Below are 19,966 nucleotides of genomic sequence, written 5' to 3'. Positions count from 1 at the left end.
GGTAAACATCGGGTAACTAAGCGCAGGGCCGCGCTTAGTAACCCGATGTTTACCCTGGTTACCATGCTAAAAGTAAAAAAAAACAAACACTAGATACTTACCTACAGCTGTCTGTCCTCCAGCGCTGCGCTCTGCTTCTCTGCTCTCCTCCTGTACTGTCTGTGAGCCGGAAAGCAGAGCGGTGACGTCACCGCTCTGCTTTCCGGCTCACAGACAGTACAGGAGGAGAGCAGAGCACAGCGCTGGAGGACAGACGGCTGTAGGTAAGTATGTACTGTTTGTTTTTTTTTACTTTTAGCATGGTAACCAGGGTAAACATCGGGTTACTAAGCACGGCCCTGCGCTTAGTTACCCGATGTTTACCCTGGTTACCAGTGAAGACATCGCTGGATCGGTGTCACACACGCCGATCCAGCGATGTCAGCAGGAGTCCAGCGACAAAATAAAGTTCTGGACTTTGTTCAGCGACCAACGATCTCCCAGCAGGGGCCTGATCGTTGGTCGCTGTCACACAGAACGATTTCATTAACGATATCGTTGCTACGTCACAAATAGCAACGATATCGTTAACAATATCGTTATGTGTGAAGGTACCTTAAGTGCAGAAGCCGCATCCTATACATAGACATATTTATCTTGCGGAGACTGTGCGTCTCCGCATGATAAATAGACATGCTGCGGTCTAGAAAGACGTGCTGCATGTCCAGTTAAGCAGCTCTGCCACCTGCGTGTTTGTACGCATAGTGGAGATGGGATTTCCAATACGCTGTAACATCTGGACGCTGAGGATTGGATGCTGCGGCTGTACGCAGCATCCAATCCGCAGCAAATATTGAAGGCATATGCCCCGTGGAAACATAACCTTAGGCCGGCATCACACATAACGTATTAAAAAAAAAAAAAATTGGTCCGTTTTTGAAGGCCGAGAATCACAGAAATGTTCTATACAACAGTGATCCGTCAGGCGGGGCTACCGCTGATGTCACTGAGCATGCGCAAACTCAGCCTGGGAAAATGTTCAGAAACTTTCCCACGCTACAGAGTTCATGTCCGGTCAGGTGGGGAGGCTTTCATTCATTACACAATGGTTTACAGCTGGGATGGTAGCATTAGCACCCCTCCCGGTTGCAAACTATTTAACCCCTTGAGATGGATTGCAGCGTGGGATTTGACTGTACAGCGGACAGATATGGGATATTATTGCTTTTTTATTTTTGATTTTTTTCAGGAGAACGAGGGCTTCACTTGGAGTGTAATAAAGTCGGAAAACCTGTGTGTTTAATTATTTCATTAAAAGACTTTATTCTTAATGCATGTGTATTTTTTAAACCCATTCATACTATTGGATTAGTAATGGATAGGTGTCTTATTGACACCTCTCTATTATTAACCGGGCTTAATGTCACCTTACAATAGCAAGGTGACATTAACCCCTTATTACCCCATATGCCACAGCTACAGGGCAATGGGAAGAGAGAGGCTAAGTGCCAGAATTGGCGCATCTTACAGATGCGCCTTTTCTGGGGTGGTGGGGAGCAGATATTTTCAGCCGGGGGGGAGCAATAACAATGGTCCCTTTCTAGGCTATTAATATCTGCCCTCAGTCACTGGCTTTCCCTCTCTGGCAATGAAAATTGCACGAGAGCCCACGGAATTTTTCCCCTGAATAAATTTGTCAATTTAACACCTACATCTCCAAATATATATCTATACTATGTGTATACATTTATTTTATCTAAGACAAAGCCAACAAAAAAATTGGCGACATTGTAGATATCAAGTCATATCATTACAGATACATATAGTCATAATGTCCCCAATAATAGGACAAATTTAATGGCCAATCATCTATTTCAAATAGAACATACAAATAAAGAATAAAGGATGATAAATAGGCCAATATAAATATGAAAATAGAAAAAACTTTATTGGAATATAGTACAAAGAACAAAACGGGTAAAAGGGTGGATAAAACCACAGTGCATATAAACAATTAAACAGAACGGGACATGGGGACCCTGGCTAGTAAAGTCCAAATAGTATATAGAAGATAATAGATGGTAAAATCATGGATAAAAATCTTACTGATGGCCCTAGAATGTAAACATAGGTACATTGGCCTAGAGCTAAATGCATAATAGTGGCATGAAATAGTCTTTAAAATAATATAGCATACCAAAGTATAGGTCCAGTGAATCACCGAAATTAGTCAGAAAGGAGCACAACAGGAGGCCAGGGATCACCACATCACCCCGACACGCGTTTCGGCAGAGTCTTTTATTTTATCTATTCTATTTTAACCTGTCAGTGTAATTTTACATTATAGCACCCTGAATTGCTGGCTTTTCTAAAGGACACCGATGCGTATTTATCGCAAGTCACACGCATGGTCCGTATGTAATCATTTTTTTTTCTGGCACCCATAGACTTCCATTGGCGAGTCTCAGGCATAATATGGTGCAAATCGCAACATGCTGCGATTTCTCTCGCATGTATAATACGCACGAGAAAAAAAACGGATGATGTGAGCTGCCCCATAGATTTTTTATCGCAAAGCACTCATCTGTATTTCTAGCTAGTGTAACGCTCGCCTTAGACTGAGTGACTGCTAGAGAGCCATATAGCTGCTTGCCTGAAGTGAGCAGTATATGGAGGGCACATTGCTCTTCTGCAAGAACAAACTTGTTACTTTTGCTTTTAAATACAGGAAATTGTGAATCCAACTTTCCATTAGTGACACTTTAAGGCCATGTTCACACAGTGCGTTTTTTACCGCGGAACCGCGGCGGTTTTGCCGCTGCGGTTCCGCAGCTGTTTTCCATGCAGGGTACAGTACACTGTACCCTATGGAAAACAGGACACACTGTGCACATGGTCCGGAAATTGTTAAAAAAAAGACGCGCTGAATAGCTCCCGGAAAAAAGAAGGAGCATGTCAATTCTTTTTCCGGAGCCGCAGCGGTTCTGCACCCATAGACCTCCATTGTGAGGTCAAAATCGCAGTAAAACCCGCAGATCAAAAATATATCTGCGGGTTTTACTGCGATTTGATGTGCAGAACCGCTGCAGCAGGAAGTGCGGGGAGCGGGCGGAAGTGCGTGGGCGGAGTGTGGCTGCCCCCCCCGTGTTCCGATCCCGCCCCCCCGTGCTCCGATGCCCCCACCCAGTGCTCCGATGCCCCCCCCCCAGTGCTCCGATGCCCCCCCCGTGCCCTAATCTCCCCCCCTTATACTCACCCGGCGTCCCGGTGTCCGTCCGGCCGTCTTCTCCCTGGGCGCCGCCATCTTGCAAAATGGCGGGCGCATGCGCAGTGCGCCCGCCGAATCTGCCGGCCGGCAGATTCGTTCCAAAGTGCATTTTGATCACTGAGATATAACCTATCTCAGTGATCAAAATAAAAAAATAGTAAATGACACACCCCCCCCTTTGTCACCCCCATAGGTAGGGACAATAAAAAAAATAAAGAATTTTTTTTTTTTTTTTTTTCACTAAGGTTAGAATAGGGGTAGGGGTAGGGGTAGGGTTAGGGGTAGGGTTAGGGGTAGGGTTAGGGGTAGGGTTAGGGTTAGGGGTAGGGTTAGGGGTAGGGGTAGGGTTAGGGGTAGGGGTAGGGTTAGGGGTAGGGTTAGGGGTAGGGGTAGGGTTAGGGGTAGGGGTAGGGGTAGGGTATTTTCAGCCATTTTAACCCTAAAAAAATTCCTAGAAAACACACAGACTCTGGCTAGAAAACTGCATCAAAAAAACGCATCAAAAAACGCATCAAAAAACGCATCAAAAACGGACCAAAAAAGGACCAAAAAAAGGACCTGCGTTTTCTGCCAAGAGCTGCAGTTTTTTAAAAAACAGTCAGGAAAAAAAAAGGATGGAAATCCTGAACGTGTGAACATACCCTAATTGTAGTATTTTGAACTGTTAAGATAAACATTGAACTGCAGGCATTTTTATGTGTTTTTTAACCCCTTAGTGACCGAGCCAAATTTTTGAAATCTGACCAGTGTCACTTTATGTGGTAATAATTCTGCAACGCTTCAACAAATCCCAGTGATTTTGAGATTGTTTTTTCGTGACACATTCTACTTTATCATAATGGTAAATTTAGTTCAACATTTTTTGTGTTTATTTATAAAAAAAAATCAAAAATTTGAGAAAAATGTTAAAAAATTAGCAATTTTCTAAATTTGAATGATTATCCCTTTAATCCAGATGGTCATACAACAGCAAACCATTAATAAATAACATTTCCCACATGTCTGCTTTACATCAGCACCATTTGTAAAATTTTATTTTATTTTGTTAGCATTTTAGGAGGTTTAAAAATGTAGCAGCAATTTTTCATTTTTTCAAAGAAATTTACAAAATTAATTTTTTTAGGGACTTATCCATGTTTGAAGTGACTTTAGGGGTCCCATATATTGGGAAACCCCCAAACGTGATACCATTTTAAAAACAGCACCCCTAAACATATTGAAAACTGCTGTCAGGTAGTTTATTAACCCTTCAGGTGCTTTACAGGAATTAATGCAAAGTGGTATGACAGAAATGAAAATGTGTATTTTTACCACCTAAATGCCGCTAACTTCTAAACAGATTACTGCAGCCGTCAGACTCTAAGGCCACTATTTGGTCATGAATTGCCATGGCAAACATCAGGACAACAAAATCATGATCTGAGGGCACCAATTGGGATAAAGAGGAAGCCCCCACACTCTGTTAACCATTTATAATGATGTAGTCACTATTGACAGCAGCATCTAAGGGGTTAAACAGATTTAGAAGGTGCAAATACTGATCGTAGCTGGTACAGCAAGTTGTCAGCTATAGTGTACAGCCGACAGATGATGGATTGTCATCTGTATGGGGAGGCTATGCTCTTATATCTAAGGTCAGTTAAAAGACGTATTGGCGGTCATTAAGGGGTTAAACATGCATTTTTAAGGGCTCTGTCTAAATTGTGGCTTTCAGTACAAGCATTTAAATGCCATTCTTTTACTAATGCCTTAAAGGAAATCTGTCACCAATTTTGCATCACTTGCTGGGTTGCTTGCTGCAGATTTGATAAAATCAGTGTTTTATCTGCTGCAGATCTAGCAGTTCCCTGAATGCTGAGCTCTGTATAATCCCGCCCACATCACTGACAGGCAGATTTCTGTGTACACTGTGCATAGCCAGAAAGCTTCCAATTGATTCACATAGATGTTAATGTGGGAATCGCTGCCTGTGAGTATGGAGCGGAGCGCCGGGGACACTGACTGCGGGGAGTATGGAGCGGGCGCCGGGCACTGTGACTGTAGGGGAGGGACTAATCGGATTGTGCCCGTCGCTGATTGGTCGAGGCAGCCGTGACCAATCAGCGACGCGGGATTTCCGTTACGGAAGTTGAGGACAGAAAGACGGAAGTACCCCTTAGACAATTATATATATATAGATCAGGTATTGCTGCATTTTTTTTGTGCCCAAACCTAAAGAAGTTGAATCAGATTACTTTTTAATGCACTAAACCTTTTCAGAATGCACAAAAGACAAATGTACCCTGACAGAAACATTTTTAAAAAATCTGCAAAAAACATGGAAAACACTCAGCAAAACCTGTTTTTTGACGTTGCTTCTTTATCGCCAAGAGAGCAGGTTTTGCCTACAGAAATGAAAGCGCAACATGTGAAGATAGCGCACACGTCTGGAATTTCCACGGCAATTCTGGAACTCCCTGCCGCGTGAAAAACGCATGTGGAATTGGCATGCGTTTTCCCGCTACACACTAGCATTTTGCAAGTGTAATTAGCTTGCAGAATGCTAGCGTTTTCCAAGCGATCTGAAGCATCGCTTGGAAAACTGATTAACAGGTTGGTCACACTTGTCAAACATAGTGTTTGACAAGTGTGACCAACTTTTTACTATTGATGCTGCCTATGCAGCATCAATAGTAAAAAGGTAGAATGTTAAAAATAATTTAAAAAAAATAATAAATCGTGATATTCTCACCTTCCGGCATCCCCGGCAGCCTTCCCGATCCTCGCGATGCTCCGGTCCCAGTAATGCCTAGAGGCAATGACCTCAGATGACGTAGCGGTCTCGCGAGACCGCTTCGTCATCACAGGTCGTTCTCGCAATGCATTATTGGGAACGGAAGCATCGCGAGGAGCGGGAACGCTGCGAGGGATGCAAAAAGGTGAGAATATGACGATTTATTATTTTAATTCTTTTTTTTAGCAATTATATGGTGCTCAGTCCGTGGATGACAGTCAACTCTCCTCCACCCTGGGTACCAACCGCATATGATCCGCTTACTTCCCGCATGATGGGCATAGCCACATGCGGAAAGTAAGCGGATCAATGCATTCCTGTGTGTGCGGAATCGCCGCGATTCCGCATTTTTTTTCCAGAATGCGATTGTGCAGCGCAAAAAAAGCATCATGAGCACAAAAAATGCGGATTGCATTCTAATACATAGGATGCTTAATGTATGCATTTTTTTCACAGTTTTACTGCGGTTTTATAGCGAAAAAACGCGACAATTCCTGAACGTGTGCACATATCCTAAAAGTGAGGCTACAAACATATTTTTGCCTGATCTTAACCTAGGAAACAATTACCGTAAGTAGGCCAGAGTATAAAGTATAACCTTTATTGGTGGAGGATGACAACTTAGTCACACCTTGATCATTCTACTCATAATTAAAGGATCAGCATCTTAAATAAAACAAGTTTATATACTTTCCCATTAAATAAAACAGGATGGTCTAGAAAATAAGTGAAATTGTACTGCACAAAGACTTCCCGTCATCAAGGTAAATGACAGGTGGAGCACAGCCTATGAATTGGTCATAAGAAACTGAAACATATGTCCTGTCACATAAAACATATGGCAGGTCTTCTATATACCTGTTTACGTTACTCTATGTGGCAGCCAAAACCATGGTTGGAAGATTTACTTTTAATCTACAATGTGGCAGAATCAATTTGCCAGGACATGCGGTAAGACTCCAATAAGACCAGAGTACGGAGGAAAACCTTGTGTAATAAGCGGCGTATAACCTGCTCACTTACCTGATTACCCAAACGCTCCTCTTTGTTAGGCATCAACGGTCTTTTGTGTCACAAACTTCACACATGCAAAAGGGTTTGTTTTACCTAGAAGGACTCACGTCATCTTAAATACTTCATTCAAGCGATTACCTCAATGATTACCGTAATCAAGTGACTTCGTTATTTCTGTTCTTAATAACAAAAAAAACACACACAACAACTCAAAAGGCTCATCCTGCTTGTATACAGATCACACAACATAAAAACAAGAAATCTCCTGTACCAACCAAGCTGCAAACTAAAAAAATCCTGACTCCATCCCATCTGGATTAAACAGAAGCTGAAATCGCTCTCAATTTAGTAACAAACATCAGGTAAAAGCTGTAGCCCACTAATGACCAGCAATAAACGTGGAGACTCATTGAGATCTCAAACAGAATTTGTCAGTAGGACTCTGCCATGTAATCCGAGGACAGCATGAGGTAGGGGTTAAAACACTGAACTCAACCATGTATCACGTGTGTTTACTTAGACTGAAGCTTTAATCCCCCCCTGGTGATTAACATTGCTGTGACTAGCTGGCCTCATCCTTGCAAGTCCGACTCTGCCCCCTTCTGTGATAAGCAGCTCACTGTCTATAGACCTTGTATATATAGAGCCTGGTGTGGGAGGGGTTAGCTTTCGCAGCTCTGCTGCATTGCTAAATCTAAAAACTGATAGGGTCAGAACTGCTGCACCCAGTAAAGTTTTTTTGTGACACATGCGTTAAAATCTATTGTAAAGGATAAAAAGGTTATATAAATAGAGACAAGTTGTTCCATTACTGTTGCAGATTTCTGTTTGTCACCAAGAGTCCATGAGCTGGTGGAAAAAGGGAAAACACCCCAACGCCTTCCATGTTGGTCAACTAGCACATCAACTCATTCAATAGTGACTGTTCAGACTTGAAAATAAAAAGAATTACGGTAACTTAAAGTCAATTCGAAGAGAACAAACCCTTTGCTGCACAGGCTGCGGTACACAGTCCGACCTCAGTGTTTGCACTAGGTTATGGGCTGCCTGCAGCATTTACAGCAGAGGGTGTGTTACAGTGAACTTTCCTTCAGACACAGATAATGATAATTATTATTAATGCCTAACAGCACATTTTAGCGATTTGCCTCCCCACCACCAACGTATTGGCCGCAGATACGGTTAATTAAACGGGAGAAAACTGCACAGCTAGCTGGAAGGCAGACACTGACAACTACCTTCTTGTCAAAGGAGTCTGGCTCGGAAAGCGTTTTTTTCTGAATCATGGTCTTAGAGCAGAAATAAAGCAAATGTGAACAATCTTCAACCAACAAGGCAGAATCAAAAGTAGTCGAGTAGCAAAATGATATAATGTGAACTGAATATGTTGGGAATTGTAAGTATGCAGGGCTATATAATGTGATGACTGCAATATATTAAAAGGATAAATACTTTGATGGGAGTGTTCCTTTAATAAGATCGAAGTTGTAAAGCAGTTTTACAAGCATTTTACAATTTTACGCATTTAAAGGGAATCTGTCACATGTGATCTATCTAAACTATTAACATGGTCTAACAGGTCATAGACTGCTGAGGAGAGTGATCCATATATATCAGATGCCCTGTTGTCCACAAATCATCTTTTATCACTTCATATAAATGATCTCTTCCAGACTGAGGTACTGGGAAGTCTGGTTCATTACACAATGGCTTATGGTCAGTATGGGACTTTACACTTTGCATAGGTGCTCCTCCATGTCTAGGTTCTGACTGATCCACTTGGGTTGCTAGACTGAGGGCACCACCTAATGTTATGAAGTGTGGCCTCTATCATATGGCAAGGAGGATGGTTATTAGTTATTGCCTTAGAATCAGGTACTGTGATTGATAAGACCACCACTGCATTTATGTATACAGCAATCATGTACCCTATTGATCTGTAACCACACTGCCCTATTCTGTGTTTTAATGTTTTTTTATGGGACTTTTTGTTGCTGTGTATGTTTGTTGGATTTAATAAAATGTATAATTGTTATACTGTAGTATATATTCTTCATTGTTTACTTAAAGTTAAAGGTTTTTATATAAATTTATGTAGGTACCCCCAAGATCCATAGTTATTTTGATATAGAAATAGGTTTGTTAATCCTTTTTTTCGGTATTAACTTCTGGGGACATCGCTGCCTGGAAGATACAAGTGCTTCTCACTAAATTAGAAAATCATTAAAAAGTTACCGTAGTTTATTTCAGTTCTTCAATACAAAAAGCGAAAATCATATTATATAGAGTCATTACAAACAGAGTGATCTATTTCAAGTGTTTATTTCTGTTAACGTTGATGATTATTAGGGTTGATCGAATAGCTTCGGATAAGTGCTTATCTGAAAAGCTATAGCGCGTACTGAATAGCTGCATCGGTAACCTGGATACCTGGAGCGCTCCCGATAATCAGCTGTTCAGCACCACAGTTGCATATGTCGTGGCAGTGTGACAGTCACAACACATGCATAGATAGCCCAACAAACATGCTCTCCATGCATGTTGGGCTATCCATCTTGAACAAGATTCTCTGGTCTGATGAGATGAGCATAGACCTTTTTGGTGATAATTCTAGGCTGTATGTGTGGAGAAAACCAGGCACTGCTCTTCACCTGCCCAACACAATCCCAACAGTGAAACATGGTGGTGGCAGCATCATGCTATCGGGGTGTTTTTCAGCTGCAGGGACAGGACGACTGGTTGTCATTGAAGGAAACATGAATGCTGCCAAGAACAGAGATATCCTGGATGAAAACCTCCTCCAGAGTGCTCTGGCTGAAGGTTCACCTTCCAACAAGACAATAACCTTAAGCATACAGCTAAAATAACAAAGGAGTGGCTTCAGAACAACTCTGTGACCATTCTTGACTGGTCCAGCCAGAGCCCTGACCTAAATCCAATTGAGCATCTCTGGAGAGACCTGAAAATGGCTGTCACCAACATTCACCATCCAACCTGACCTAACTGGAGAGGATCTGCAAGGAAGAATAGAAGAGGATCCCCAAATCCAGGTGTGAAAAACTTGTTGCATTATTCCCAAGAAGACTCATGGCTGTACTAGCTCAAAAGGGTGCTTCTACTCAATACTGAGCAAAGGGTCTGAATACTTATGACCATGTGATATTTCAGTTTTTCTGTTTTAATAAATTTGCAAAAATGTCTACATTTCTGCTTTTTTTCAGTCAAGGTGGGGTGCAGAGTGTACATTAATGAGAAAAAAATGAACTTTTTGAATTTACCAAAAGGCTGCAATGAAACAAAGAGTGAAAAATTTAAAGGGGTCTGAATACTTTCCGTACCCTCTGTACAGCCATCACTCTCCTCAGCAGTCTATAACCTGTATGACCATATTAATATATTAGATAGGTCAAATGTGGTGACAGATTCCCTTTAAGAACTTGAGAAACTAGGAGATAATTTTCAAAGTAACCTATAATGCATAAATTTGAGGACCAAGGATTACCAGCAGAATATTAACCAGGGCAACACATTGCATGTGCTGGCTTGGCTTCTTCTCATAGTGCATCTCTTTCCCAGGTGTCACACAGACATCTAGACACTTAACGTAACTAAAATCGTGACTCATTAGCCAAGAAGCACTAACACACACAACGCACATGCTGCTATACAGGCGGTGGGTATGTGCGTTGTGAATGTTACCCACCGTGTGTATAGAAGGAGCAATAAAACATACAATGTACATACCCACCACCTGCAGAGGAGCACCAACACATACAATGCACATACCCACCGTCTCTATAGAAGGAGCATTAACACAGTCGCCGTCTGCTCAGAAGGAACAGTAAAACACACAACGCACATACCCACTGTGTGTATAGAAGGAGCAGTAAGGCTACGTTCACATTAGCGTTTTGCGTGTTTGCGTCGCCCCTATATTTAACATGGAGGACGCATGGACATGCGTTGTGCTGCGTTGTGCGACGCATGCGTTTTTTTTTGCCGCAAGCGTCGGGCGCAGAAAACGCAACACGTTGCATTTTTCTTGCGTCCAAATTTTGGCAAAAAAGGACGCATGCGTCGCAAAACGCAGCGTTTTTGCGTGCGTTTTGGTGCGTTTTTATTTGCGTTGTGCCGCCGACGCAGCGGCGCACAACGCAAATGTGAACGTAGCCTTACACTCACATACTCACCACCTGTTAAGAGCAGCAACACATACAATGCACATAATGCTCCTTCTGTACAGGCGGTGGGTAACACATAAAATGAACATATACCCAACACTTGGACAGAAACAGCAGTAACACATACAATGTGCATCTATATACGGCCTGTAGAGAAGCAGTAACGAATACGATGCACATAAATACACCACCTGTACAGAAAGAGCAGTAACACATACAATACCTATATCCACCGCCTGTACAAAAGGAGCAGTAAACACATACCATACACATACCTACCGCCTGTACAGAAAGAGCATATCCACGGCCTGTACAGAAGGAGCAGTTTCACATACAATGTACATACCCACAGCCTGTAGTAGTGCAACACAATTGTTGCACATATATACACTGCCTATACAGAAGGAGCAGCAACACGAACACAATGCAAATGCCCACCGCCTGTACAGAAGGAGCAGTAACACATATCCGCCGCCTGTACAGAAGGAGCAGTAACACACATCCGCCGCCTGTACAGAAGGAGCAGTAACACACATACATACACAATACACCCACTGCCTGTACAGAAGGAGCAGTAACATATACACACAATACACCCACCGCCTGTACAGAAGGAGCAGCAACACATACATATACACACACACAATACACCCACCGCCTGTACAGAAGGAGCAGCAACACATACATATACACACACACAATACACCCACCGCCTGTACAGAAGGGGCAGTAACACATATACAAACACCCACCGCCTGTACAGAAGGAGCAGCAACACATACACACACACAATACACCCACCGCCTGTACAGAAGGAGCAGCAACACATACATATACACACACACAATACACCCACCGCCTGTACAGAAGGAGCAGCAACACATACATATACACACACACAATACACCCACCGCCTGTACAGAAGGGGCAGTAACACATATACAAACACCCACCGCCTGTACAGAAGGAGCAGCAACACATACACACACACAATACACCCACCGCCTGTACAGAAGGAACAGTAACACATATACAAAGACACACAATACACCCACCGCCTGTACAGAAGGGGCAGTAACATATACACACAATACACCCACCGCCTGTACAGAAGGGGCAGTAACATATACACACAATACACCCACCGCCTGTACAGAAGGGGCAGTAACACATACACACAATACACCCACCGCCTGTACAGAAGGGGCAGTAACACATATACACACACACACAATACACCCACCGCCTGTACAGAAGGGGCAGTAACACATATACAAACACACAATACACCCACCGCCTGTACAGAAGGAGCAGTAACACATATACAAACACACAATACACCCACCGCCTGTACAGAAGGAGCAGTAACACATATACAAACACACAATACACCCACCGCCTGTACAGAAGGGGCAGTAACACATACACACAATACACCCACCGCCTGTACAGAAGGGGCAGTAACACATATACAAACACACAATACACCCACCGCCTGTACAGAAGGAGCAGTAACACATATACAAACACACAATACACCCACCTCCTGTACAGAAGGGGCAGTAACACATATACACACAATACACCCACCGCCTGTACAGAAGGGGCAGTAACACATATACAAACACACAATACACCCACCGACTGTACAGAAGGAGCAGTAACACATATACAAACACACAATACACCCACCTCCTGTACAGAAGGGGCAGTAACACATAAACACACAATACACCCACCGCCTGTACAGAAGGGGCAGTAACACATATACAAACACACAATACACCCACCGACTGTACAGAAGGAGCAGTAACACATATACAAACACACAATACACCCACCGACTGTACAGAAGGAGCAGTAACACATATAAACACACAATACACCCACCTCCTGTACAGAAGGAGCAGTAACACATATAAACACACAATACACCCACCGCCTGTACAGAAGGAGCAGTAACATATACACACAATACACCCACCACCTGTACAGAAGGGGCAGTAACACATATACAAACACACAATACACCCACCACCTGTACAGAAGGAGCAGTAACACATATACAAACACACAATACACCCACCGCCTGTACAGAAGGAGCAGTAACACATATACAAACACACAATACACCCACCTCCTGTACAGAAGGGGCAGTAACACATATACACACAATACACCCACCGCCTGTACAGAAGGGGCAGTAACACATATACAAACACACAATACACCCACCGACTGTACAGAAGGAGCAGTAACACATATACAAACACACAATACACCCACCGACTGTACAGAAGGGGCAGTAACACATAAACACACAATACACCCACCGCCTGTACAGAAGGAGCAGTAACACATATAAACACACAATACACCCACCGCCTGTACAGAAGGAGCAGTAACATATACACACAATACACCCACCACCTGTACAGAAGGGGCAGTAACACATATACAAACACACACACAATACACCCACCGCCTGTAAAGGAGCAGTAATATATATATACATACACACACACACAATAAAGCACCCACCGCCTGTACAGAACGAGCAGTAACATATATATCACACACACAATAATGCACCCACCGCCTGTAGAGAAGCAGCAGTAACACACACATATACACATATATATATATATATATATATACACACATATATACACACACACACAATAATGCACCCACCGCCTGTAGAGAAGCAGCAGTAACACACACATATACACATATATATATATATATATATATATACACACATATATACACACACACACAATAATGCACCCACCGCCTGTAGAGAAGCAGCAGTAACACACACATATACACATATATATATATATATATATACACACATATATACACACACACACAATAATGCACCCACCGCCTGTAGAGAAGCAGCAGTAACACACACATATACACATATATATATACATATATATATACACACATATATACACACACACACAATAATGCACCCACCGCCTGTAGAGAAGCAGCAGCGCTACGCTACATGTCAGCAATACACAATGAGACTGCAGGGCTCCTCCATCCCACCCAGCAGGCAGAGCCGGTACCGGATGCCCAGTCTGCACTGGTGCCTTGTGGCGATGCTCCCGGTCAGGCTGGTGCCTCTGCTGGCAGCTACTCACTTTTTCCGAGCCTTCTCCTTCTTTCCCTTCGGCCTCCTCTTCCGGGCCTGCATGGCCAGCACTGGGGAAGAACCAGGGAAGACACGTTATAGGAGGACAGAGCCGGCCGCGCAGACAATGGCGCCGGGCAGTAAGTGTGCGCAGTGTCTCACCCTTCCCCGAGCTCATCTCCTCCTTGCTCAGCGCGCCGCTGCCGGTGCCGGCCGGGGCTCTGTACACGCAGGCGCAACCCTCAGCTTCCATGGGCCGTGTATGATCGCGCCGTACAGCGCGCTGCTCTCCACACTGCGTCACCCGCTCCCTCCTCTGACTCCTCTCCTAGGCAACCGCTGCCTCCTCTGTACGACTGCGCCGAGCGTGCAGGGGGCGCTCTTGCCTCGCTCCCAGCTTGTTTGTGGCTGGGAGGACTGGAGGTCAGGTGGCGGTGGCGGCGGGTGAGAAGGCAGCGCTCCACGTGTGGTGAGGGGACTGATGCTCGCTGGTGTCGTGCTCTTCCGTTATTCTAGTGTCTGCAGACAAGTCCTACACGTTGGCCCTTTCCAGCCGGTGACAGGTCAGTACGGTGTACAGTCCGCGGCCTGCTCAGGTGTGCTGCCAATGGCGGGCTGTTGTCTGGTTCCTGCAGTGTAAACTGAACGGGAAAATACTAACTGTTCTCACGGCTTGTGTATACTCCTATGGGAGGACGAGGCATTAAAGGGGTTAATGGGTTTTCTGGGGCCTTAACGGGGTTGTCTGGGCAAAAGAACCCAAGAGATGGACTATATAGGAAAAAACATAATCTCCGCAACCTGGCTGGATCCAGCTGAGGCCGGTGTGAGGGGTCAGGAAGTGGGGATGTCATCGATCCATCAGATCGGACCGCTGCTGCCTGTGATTGGCTGCAGAGGACAGGTGACTTTGATATTTTAAGGTGTCGCTCATCTCAGTGTCACCAGATCAGTGCAGCCAATCAGAAACTGCAGTTTTCTGGCGACTACTAGAATTGTGACCGCTACTTTTTGTGCCTCCGCTGCGCTCAGGTGGGGGGGGTCTGGCTGAGCATATTCTTTTTACATATCCAGTCACTTGGGCAAAGTTTATTTGACCCTGGCAACCCCTCCAGACCAATTTAGGATTGGGCATTTATCCCTGTTCCTGACATATCCAGTATAAAGAGCTGTGCAGTATATTTCTCAATCCGCTATTCATATATTTTTATCTTGTTTTGTTGTTACACATGGGGCCTAATTATTGTTATAATTATTTTCATTTTTTTGGGGGGGGGATATCAGCAGGGGAAAAAAGGAAATAGTTATGTTTCTCCCATTTTTATGACAATGACTGACCACTAAAATAGATTTTTAAATAGTGTTCCCCTTTCTGTATCGATTATTTTAATACATCGGGCACATTTTTTCCTTTAGGGTAGGTCTAGTAATGGCAATTTGGATTGGCCTTGGTTTTAGTGTTTCCTGTATTTCACACATTGGGCTATCCCAAATACTTTTATAAGGCTATGTTCACACTTTGCAGATTTTGCTGCGGATCCGCAGCGGATCTGACCGCTGCAGATCTGCAGCAGTTTCCCATGAGTTTACAGTACAATGTAAACCTATGGGAAACAAAAAACGCTGTGCACATGCTGCGGAAAAAAACGCGCGGAAACGCAGCGGATTACATTCCGCAGCATGTCACTTCTTTTCTGCGGATTTTCACCTGCTCCAATAGGAAACTGCAGATGAATATCCGCAGAAGAAACCGCAGTAAAAACTGCGATAAATCCGCAGTGAAAACCGCGACGGGTTTTTACTGCGGATTTTGGAATTCTACTGCGGAAAAATCCGCAGTGGAATCCGCAAAGTGTGAACATAGCCTAAAAGTCCTTTGTAGAGCATTTCAACATTTTATATATTTCTAATCTGGTTTTTCCTTGTAAATGGGGCTGGTATATTAGCCCCAGTTACTGAGGACATTCAGTCTCCTGGCAGTATACCAGAGCTGTCAGGATCTCCTAGGATCCAACAGATCTGGCTTTCCCACTACACCCAGCAATCACATGTCAACACTTCCTACAGTATATACTATGCATACAGTCAGGGCTGCCACCAGGAATTTCACAGCCCTATACTGTCAACAGTTTCGGGTCCCCTTGAGACTCCACCCCAGTTCTGCCTCCACCTCTCAAATCTTCCACAGTCTCACCGCCAACTCCTGGAAAACTTCACCAATTCACAATGTCCTCACCAATCGCACATTAACAGTTACCATCAAACCAAATATTGCCATCACATACTGACCGAATGATACTACATACTAAGGGACAAATACAGCGACACCATGACCAGATCACAGACTATCACCACATAGTGACCGAATAACACCATATATAAGAGACAAATACTGCCAAATCATGACCATATCACATATAACCACCACATAGTGACCAAATAATACCACATACAAGGAGAAAATACCGTCACACCATGACCAGATCACATATTTGCCACCACATAGTGACCGAATGCTACAATACTGATTATAATAAACTAAACACAATACTAATATTTCCATAAGTGCCATTATACACGGGAGCTCTATACATAGTATACAGTATATAGTGTCAGTGTACAGGTAATACAGGGATCACCAGTGATATTATACACAGGAGCTCTGTATATAGTTCATAGTGTACAGGTACTGGTGATCACTAGTGACATTATACACAGAAGCTCTGTATATACTATATAGTGTATTGTGTCATGAAAATGAGGAGGACAAAGGAGTAACTGGTGATAACTGAGTAAAAGTCAAGTGTTAACTTTATATATCAAAGATAAAAATAGGAATCCATATTATACAGTAACAGCACCAAGACCGTGCAGATATATCAGGGTCACCCATTAAGAGTAAAAGAGTCAAAGATTAGATGCATAAAAATAAGGTCACAATCGTGGTAAGCTCCAAATCGAAGCCATCTTAAATAGGTAACAGAGGCGTCTAATAGACAGTAATGCAATAGGAAGTAATAGCAAAGGGCAGTGCTTACCAACAGTATGGACCAATGTAGTGGTGACCCCGGGCCGGAAGTCAGACCCCGACACGCGATTCGCTGGCACACAACGCCGCTTTCTCAAGGGTCATTGGTTGCACTGTATTTTGTCAGTGTACAGATAACACACGGGCTCACCAGTGATGTTTCTAGTTGAGTCCTTCATCTTAGCTTTTCTTTATCCAGCACAGACCGCCATCACTTCTTCCATTCAGAACTTGTCTCTGCTGAAAATAACACACTGTTGTCTAGAGCAGGGGTCCCCAACTCCAGTCCTCAAGGCCCACCAACAGGTCATGTTTTCAGGATTTCCTTTGCATTGCACAGGTGATGCAATTATTACCTGGGCAAGACTAAGGAAATCCTGAAAACATGACATGTTGGTGGGCCTTGAGGACTGGAGTTGGGGACCCCTGGTCTAGAGCATGGCTTCCAGAGCACATTCCCCACTTTTTCCCAGATGAAGAAAAAGCGACAGTGTCTCCCTGCACAGTAGCAGGATGCACCCTCAATTCATCATCATCATCATCATCATCATCATCATGTTCTCCCCCACCTCAAGTAATTACCATTTGCTGTCCCCCTCCCTCAGTCTCAATCATCACCATTTGCAGTATTCCATCCCCCAGTCTCAATTCATCATTTTATATTATCTGCTTCCCCCATTTTCAATTCATCATCATTTGCTGTCCCCACCCCCAAGTCTCAATTCATTATTATTTACTCTCTCACACACCCCGGTCTCAATTCACCATTTGTTGCACCCCACTCCCCAGTCTCAATTCATCACCATTTGCTGAACCCTATCTTCCAGTCTCAATTCATAATTATTTATTATCCCACACCCCCATTCTCAATTCATCACCGTTTTCTGTCCCCACCCAACACTACTACATACAGAAATGGAAATGTAGAGGGAGGAAGCACAAGAAGTACAGATTCAGTTACAGATAGAGGGAGGACGTGATGTCAGAGACAGAGGACTATAACTGTTATTTTGTAGTAATCAATGTACCTTGTTTCTCCTGGTGGTGAAGAAGGTTTTGATGTTGTCTTCCTGATTTAACATATTAAAAATTATATACGTAAAAAGAAATAAAGTTCAGTACATTTGCGTAAAAATGTTGAGACTTCATAAAAAGTCGCAATGATGATTCTGCAGAAAACATCTGTAAACTACCAACCCTCACCCATAATTACTAACATGAAAACCAACAGGCAAACTCTTACTACAAGCTTAAAAAGGCACAAATGAGAAACAGGTGAAAAACGTATCTTGTCAAGAAAAGTTGCGATAATGAATGGGGCTCTTATTATTTTTTTAAAAGGTTAATTATTTTGTAAAAATATTTTTTTAACTTTTATCCACCAGTTTTATTTAAGAAGTTCCACAGTGCCTTCCAAACTATGGAGTCTGTTGAAATGACACCCATTTCACTAAAACGCCATCTTACAACTGAAGACCTTGCCGTTGATGAAGCAAAAAGGCAAAAGCTTTCAGAAAATAACTTTACTGATGAATCAGTCACCGGACTTCAGGAAACTGTTCAAACTAAAAAAGCCATACTAACAGAAACTGTTGCTGAAGAGAATGGAGAAAGTGAAGAAGAGGAACGCTTGGAGGGGGAGCCTGGTGATGGTGACACTGAGAGCTTTGCTGATATGATGAAACATGGGTTGACTGAACTTGATGTTGGGATCACCAAATTTGTGAGCTCTCATGAAGGTTTCTCTGGAATCTTGAAGGAAAGGTAAAGCCATTGCTATTCTGTTTGTACAAGTTGCATACGGGATATAAGTGTAAATAACCATTTACCCTTCCAGTAAGCCGTGCACTCATTCTTCAGTCTTATTCATGCCAATTTTTTTTTTTTATATAGTTTCATAGGTAGGAAAAAAGACTCAAGTTAAACCTACAGCCTAACATTGTGATCAAAAGGATGGCAAAAATCCCATGAGGCAGATTTAAATTGCTCTGTATTAGGGATAGATTCCTTCCTGACTCCACATATAGCAATCAGACTAGTTCCCTGGATCAATGTCCCATTACTGAATCTAGTACCCATAATCTGTAATATTAGATTCCTCCAGAAAGCCATCAAGCCCCTCCTTGAACTTCTTTAACCCCTTTATGACATCAGACGTAATAACCCGTCAATGTGACCTGGGTCTGTTTGACCAGGGACGGATTATTATGTCTGCGCCATCGCCCTAGCACACAGGTGGTGTGTGGGCGATTGCCGCCGAGTGTCAACTGATTCTGTCAGCTGACACTCGTCACTAAGTGCCAGGAGCAGTCACTCACCGCTCCTGATACTTTAGCCCCCAAAATACTGCGATGGAATGAGGTCACAGCATTCCGGGAGCCGGCAGAGGGCTGACAGCCCTTCTGGCTTTGGATCGGAGACCCCACGGTGTGATGCGGGGTCCCAATTGTTGCCATGGTGACTCATTGTCGTCATAACGAGATCCGCGTCACCAGAGCTAGGAAACTTGCTGATTATGCGCATTGCATAGCTGACAGTTCATACAGCATGGGGATGCTGCTGCATCTCCATGCTA

At 43.5% G+C, this 19,966-nt stretch overlaps 2 protein-coding genes across 4 annotated transcripts in view; one reads left to right on the top strand and one right to left on the bottom strand.

The window, feature by feature from the left end:
• SRPK2 (SRSF protein kinase 2) overlaps positions 1-14,702 on the bottom strand; it is a 225,307-nt gene extending 210,605 nt beyond the window's left edge. For 2 of the 3 annotated variants that reach the window (XM_069765090.1, XM_069765091.1), the window contains exons 1-2: positions 14,526-14,702; positions 14,374-14,434 (exon numbers count right to left, since the gene is read on the bottom strand). In XM_069765090.1, the coding sequence (XP_069621191.1) occupies positions 14,374-14,434; positions 14,526-14,616 (152 nt within the window). In that variant the 5' untranslated portion in view covers positions 14,617-14,702. The remainder of the gene's footprint in view (positions 1-14,373; positions 14,435-14,525) is intronic. The other variant, XM_069765092.1, reaches the window with a different exon arrangement.
• A 64-nt stretch (positions 14,703-14,766) lies between these two features.
• PUS7 (pseudouridine synthase 7) overlaps positions 14,767-19,966 on the top strand; it is an 86,177-nt gene continuing 80,977 nt past the window's right edge. The window contains exons 1-2 of the mRNA XM_069765096.1: positions 14,767-14,926; positions 18,777-19,155. Of these exons, the coding sequence (XP_069621197.1) occupies positions 14,845-14,926; positions 18,777-19,155 (461 nt within the window). The 5' untranslated portion in view covers positions 14,767-14,844. The remainder of the gene's footprint in view (positions 14,927-18,776; positions 19,156-19,966) is intronic.

This window comes from Ranitomeya imitator, chromosome 4 (genome assembly GCF_032444005.1).
Source record: "Ranitomeya imitator isolate aRanImi1 chromosome 4, aRanImi1.pri, whole genome shotgun sequence".
Lineage (NCBI taxonomy): Eukaryota > Metazoa > Chordata > Amphibia > Anura > Dendrobatidae > Ranitomeya > Ranitomeya imitator.
This window is presented reverse-complemented; position numbering and strand designations above follow the sequence as displayed.